The 5,635-nt window shown below is 36.1% G+C and overlaps 1 protein-coding gene across 1 annotated transcript; it reads right to left on the reverse strand.

Annotated features, from left to right (window-relative positions):
- Positions 1-290: 290 nt before the first annotated feature.
- Nap1l2 (nucleosome assembly protein 1 like 2) lies at positions 291-2,860 on the reverse strand. Its single transcript, XM_046462146.2, has one exon. The coding sequence runs from the start codon at positions 2,843-2,845 to the stop codon at positions 1,469-1,471; it is 1,377 nt and encodes a 458-aa protein (XP_046318102.1). The 5' UTR covers positions 2,846-2,860; the 3' UTR covers positions 291-1,468.
- Positions 2,861-5,635: the final 2,775 nt, after the last annotated feature.

A 5,635-nucleotide genomic window follows, 5' to 3' on the forward strand; every position in this document is an offset into this window, starting at 1 on the left:
GACACTTTCTGCTCCTATGTGGTATGTTAGGGACCAAGAAATTTTCTCTTATTGTAGGGGGATAAATGTGACTTTCAATCTCATAGCCTGTGGAATACTCAGTTGCAGTTCCCCTATAAGGATGGGATCACAGTTTGCCAAAGACAGAAACCAAGCCTCTGAGTTGCCATGTATGAAAAAGAGAAATTCAGCTCCAGGACAAGGTCTGACCAACCACATCCCATTGTCCACAGTCACTGCATCCCAGTGATACAATAATGTATGTTCTGCACATCCAGATGACTTTGTGGAAGGATAGATAAGAAATATGAAATATAGACTAACACAGGGGAGCCTGTTATTTATAAAGAATATTTAAATTATTAAATAATAATAAGTTTACTGGATTAAAATTGAGGTTTTTGTTTTTCTGCAAGCCTGTGGAGTGGAGATAGAATTAAAATTAAAATTAGATCAGTTACAAGTAACAAAAAGTCATACTTTCTTTGCACATTTTAGTATACTGTTAGTAAATGTACTGCATGCAGAAAATATATCAAAACATTAACTGTGCTTACCTTTGATGAAGTAGGTATATGACTTCTGGTTTTAATTGATGTATATTTTTAGTATTTTTCAAATGTCTTCTAATGAACATATTACTTTTATAATAAAAAATAAATTTCTAAACACCCTGAAATTTTTATTCATTTTATTTTGCAGTGAAGGAACATGAAATATATTTTTGAAATGGTAAAGTTATCACTTTGAGTGAATGATTCAATATACTATAGGAAAAAAGATTTATATACTGCAATCATGGTTTACACAATTACACAGAACAATACTGGCAAACTTCTGAAAATACTGTGACTAACACTTTACTGATAAACAGTAATACCAATACAACTAAGTTTCATTATTTATCACAGTCACATATTCAAGAGCCTATGCACAAGCTGCTACTAACAATAAATGTGGTTTTGCTTGAAATTCTTAACCATATGCAGGCCTCTTCTTAAGCATTCAAGTTTTAAATTCTACTTTATTTCTACTGCAAAATGAAGTAGTCACAACAAAATTAAATCCACTAGCTAGAGGACTAAGAAAACAAAAATACAAAACACAACAGCAGCAAAAACCCTTGGGTTTGTTCCCAAGATTTTCTTTCCAAACAAATATTGATCTTATTTAGCATCTCTGATAATATTCACAGTCTCATGGTTACATGACAAAAGGACTTCAGAAGGATTAAACTGCACAACACTGTATTAATGTCTTAAATCATTTACCACAGTCTACATGTCTTGAAAACATTGTACTATTAAAATGCAATGTCAAATTAATTACTATTTGACCTTTTTTATATTTCTGAGACATATGTTTTAACTGACACTACAAGAAAAATACAGACCACAAAATTGTAATTTCTAATATCTTGAGTAAGTAGCTCTAGGGCATGTGATTTCATGGCCATATATACCCTGCTTTAACGATCAATGTCTTCTACTAATGCCTCAAGGTTTTTGCAACAGGCTTTAACCTCCTCAATTGCAGCCATCCAATTATCATAAATAATTTTGTCATAAATTGCATCATTAACTTCCCTAACTACCCCCTCTTGCTGAGATTCAAGTGCATCACCTGAGAAAAATAATACTGATCTTGGAATTATGTAAGTACGTAAATTGTGACCAAGTAAAAAATCATCATTCCTATCCCCTCCATTTAAGCTGATTCCATGAGGAGAGAAGAAATTGAAGAATGAATCCTTGGGAAAACTTTCAGTCACAGTTCGTATTGTTCCCCAGATCCGATGTTTCTGCTTCTTCTTGATGGTTCTCAAAGTGACATTCTTTCCTTCATTCCAATCAATCTCACAGCCTGTGGAATACTCAATTGCAGTTCCCCTATAAGGATGGGGATCATAATATGCTAGCCTTGACTTCAGCACATAGGTCTTTGTCAACAGTTCATTTTTGAAGTATTCATTGGGTTTGAAGTGAAATTCTAGTGTGAAACTGAGAGGCTCACCAGGATCAGAAAGCTTCACTTTAATATCTGTCAGGAGCTTCAGAATAGGCTCATCATATTTCTTAATCAAAGGAGTGAGTGCTTCGACGTTTTTTAGAACAGTCAGCCAAAAATCTGGAATTCCCTTAGGATCCTCTTCTTTATTCTCTTCTCCAGTGGCCTCAGTGTCATCATCTGCTTCCTCCTCCTCCTCTTCCTCAATGGCATAATCATAATAATAGTCATCATAACCATCATCCTCATCACCATACTCATGTACCATGCCTTCCTCATTATCATGCACATCTTCCTCATCCTCCATGTCTTCTTCATCATAGTCCTCACAGTCTGGTTTATATTCACATTCCTCTTCTGTAGGTTCATAGATAGCATTGATGATCTGTCGTCTTTTTTCCAATAAGGGTTGATACATTTCAGCAAACTTTCTTTCAATGTCATGAAATTCCCTCATGAATTTGGATTCCAAATTGGCCGCTCTAGTTTGGAGCTTTTTAAGAGCTAACACTCGGTACTTAACTTTCACAGGTAGACTTTCAACAAAGTCTGTATCTAAAAGATAACCGATGAGTCCTTTTGGACGATCTGGGTCTGAGTTCTCCTCAGTGTCTTTCTCCCCGTCTTTCCCTGATCCTGCAGCAGCCTCTTCACCTTTTCCCCCTTCTACGCCAAGCCCAGCAGCGGCTTCTTCACCGCGCTCCCCCTGATCTCCAGGCCCAGCGGCAGCATCTTCACCGCACTCCTGAGGTTCCCCAGGTGCCTCCATTATTATCTTACTGTCAGCCTCTTCTGGACTGGATCCTGACAGTTCCTTGTAGTCGGCGGACTCGGCCATTTTTCAAAGGACCGGACACGCCTAAGGTGGCTATCAACGAGATTAGATCTCACTTCCTTGGGAAAAGACTCACCAAAATGTCAGAAGCGGCTGTGGCCTGGGCAGAGATGGAAAGAGCTGTGGTGGCCGAACTGCAGGAGCGACAGTGGGCGCTGGCTGGATAAAAGGCGGTGCTGAGGTTTGGAGAGCCGGACTGAAGCAGGGGCAGCCTGGGCTGGGTTGCAGAGGGTGGCGATGGCTGCTGTGACCGGTCCTGAAGGAGCGGGCCAGAGACTGCAGAGAGCCGCAGTGAGGAGACGTATGCCGCAAGCAGCTGCTGCAGCAAGAAAAAAAGAAATAAAAAACGGTGCCGCAATATGATTACGCAGCTGTCTCTTGGCTGAATTTTCTGGGTGCATACAGCTTGCTGCGTCACCCTCTCCCCTCCCACAACTCTGCTCTAATCTTATTTGTCGGGATGTAGTGATTGACAAACCCTTAGCCAGTAAATTATTAGATCTATCATGTTTCCAACTCCTCTTACCTTCCCAGGTTCACTAATATGGCTGATTCATCCAATTTCCAGTCATCCTCAAACCCATTTCTCCACGGAGTTTTCTAGAAACCCAATGTTCATTAGTTTATTCATTCAGCTTTTGGCTATTATATTTTATAATTTCAAAAGCGCTTAGAGAAAACAGTAACAAAAATGTCAGAACTGGAGAAGGCAAGGCACACATTCCTCCTAAAGCCATCCCTTTGATTTTAGCCTGGAGCTCTGAGGACGGAAGAGGTGCGTGGTAGAGGAACTTACAAAGAGACCCTAGAAGGTTTAAAAATACCAAAAATTAACATTGTTGGACTTTGGATGCTGTAACTACCAGTGACTTAAATATTCAATATTCTTTATTTTCCAGAAGCTGTATGATTTTAACACGGAAAATTATTTTATATTTTCTGCAGGGTGGGGAGGGGGAGAAGGAGGAGGTGAGATACAGATGAAGGTTAAGATCCTTTGATAAAGAGTCAGTGTAGTGTATCCATCTACATGACTAGTGGACACACATGACTTAAGTTTACCATTGCCTGGTTTATCACTAATCCCAGTACTGAACTGACATTTTACTTCCTCTTTCTTGATCTTGCTTTAAAAGCCATTGAGAATTTTAAAAGGAAAAGCCAAAATGTGAAGTAATATTTTTTTAAAAAATCACTTTTTTGACATTTTCAAGTTAGTGGAAAATAATCTTGGCATTAAAGAGATATAGATTATTCATTCATAAGATGGTATAATGCGCAGTAACTAAAAGTTTCCTCTACGTAGGAATCATTGGTGGTGTTCATTTTGTGAAAATTTTCCCTGCTGACTATTTATTATTTGAACATGTTTTAAATTTTTAAGTGTATTATTATTTTTCAGATTTAAATAATACTTTGGGTTGTATTCCTATCAGAGATGAACACTGCTTATATATTTTATTTATTTCCAGATTCTGTCAGTTTATAATTACATTGTTTTTTACTTATTATATTTCTGTGTACTGCATACCATTACAGTATTTATAAAATTCAATTTTCAGGCTTATTGCTTAGTCTGCTAGTTCTGTGGTTATAGCCTCACCCATTAAAATATTCCCTTTTCTGGTTTTATAGTTGCAACATTCCCTATAATTTTCTGATAATAAAGATATGCTCATTTTAGAAAATTTGCAAATTGAGGACATTTTTAGGGTACAACACTAGTAATCTCACAACCCTTAGAATACCAATGTGAACCTTTTCTTTTTAATTTGTTTATACATATGTTTGTGTTTAGGCTGAAGGTTTTAAAAAATAAAACTAGATAGACTAGTTTATAAACTTTTTCTTGTTAGCATATCCCAGTGTCCTTAAATACTCTCCAAGAATGTGATTTTAAAATAAAATTCATTGTTACTTAAATATATTATGGAGTAAAACTAAACTACTATAAAGGACAAAGAGAAAGTATCTTCACTTACTTTTAAGACTGATGAAAAGTTTTAATCATCTATTAATGTTCTTATTAATAAAAAAAAAGACTGATGAGCCCTCAGGGTCATACATGTAATCATAGAAACCACAAGGGGAATGATGTGTTTCATTACATAAAACAAAAAGATATGACACCAAAGCATAGGCAACAACAACAACAACAAATATAATTTGAACTTCTTCAAAATTAAAATTTTTGTTGTCAAAGGACATTACTATCAACAGAAATCAAAGGACATTACTATCACAACTTTGCCTTTTCTGGGTATTTCATATAAATGCAATCACACAATGTGTAGTCTTGTACACAAGATGGGAGAAAATATTTGCAAATCATGTATGTAACAGAAGATCAATATCTAAAATATATAAAGAGCTACAAATCAATAACCAAGAAACTACAAAAGCAACTTAAAAGTGGATAAAGGTCCTAAATAAAGATTTTTCTAAAAAGAAACAAGTGGCCAATAAGGATTTGCAAGAATGATCAATATCACTAATGAGGAAACGAAAATAGAAACCACAATGAAATACTATTTCATATCCATTAGCATAGCTTTTAAAAATGCAGAAAGTGGAAGTGCTGTAACAATGTGAATAGTGGAAAGCAGTATGGAAGTTCTTTGAGATATTAAACATAGAATTACCATATAATTCAACATGAATTGGTACATATCCAAAAATTTGAAAGCAGGGTCTCAAACAGATATTTGTACACCCACATTCATAGCAGCATCATTCACAATAGCCAACAATTAGAAACAGCCCAAATGTACAGTGATGGATGACTGGGCAAAT

The sequence above is a fragment of the Marmota monax genome, unplaced genomic scaffold, assembly GCF_021218885.2.
Source record: "Marmota monax isolate L192 unplaced genomic scaffold, Marmota_monax_Labrador192_F-V1.1 WCK01_AAM20220418_F8-fsc00192, whole genome shotgun sequence".
Classification (NCBI taxonomy): domain Eukaryota; kingdom Metazoa; phylum Chordata; class Mammalia; order Rodentia; family Sciuridae; genus Marmota; species Marmota monax.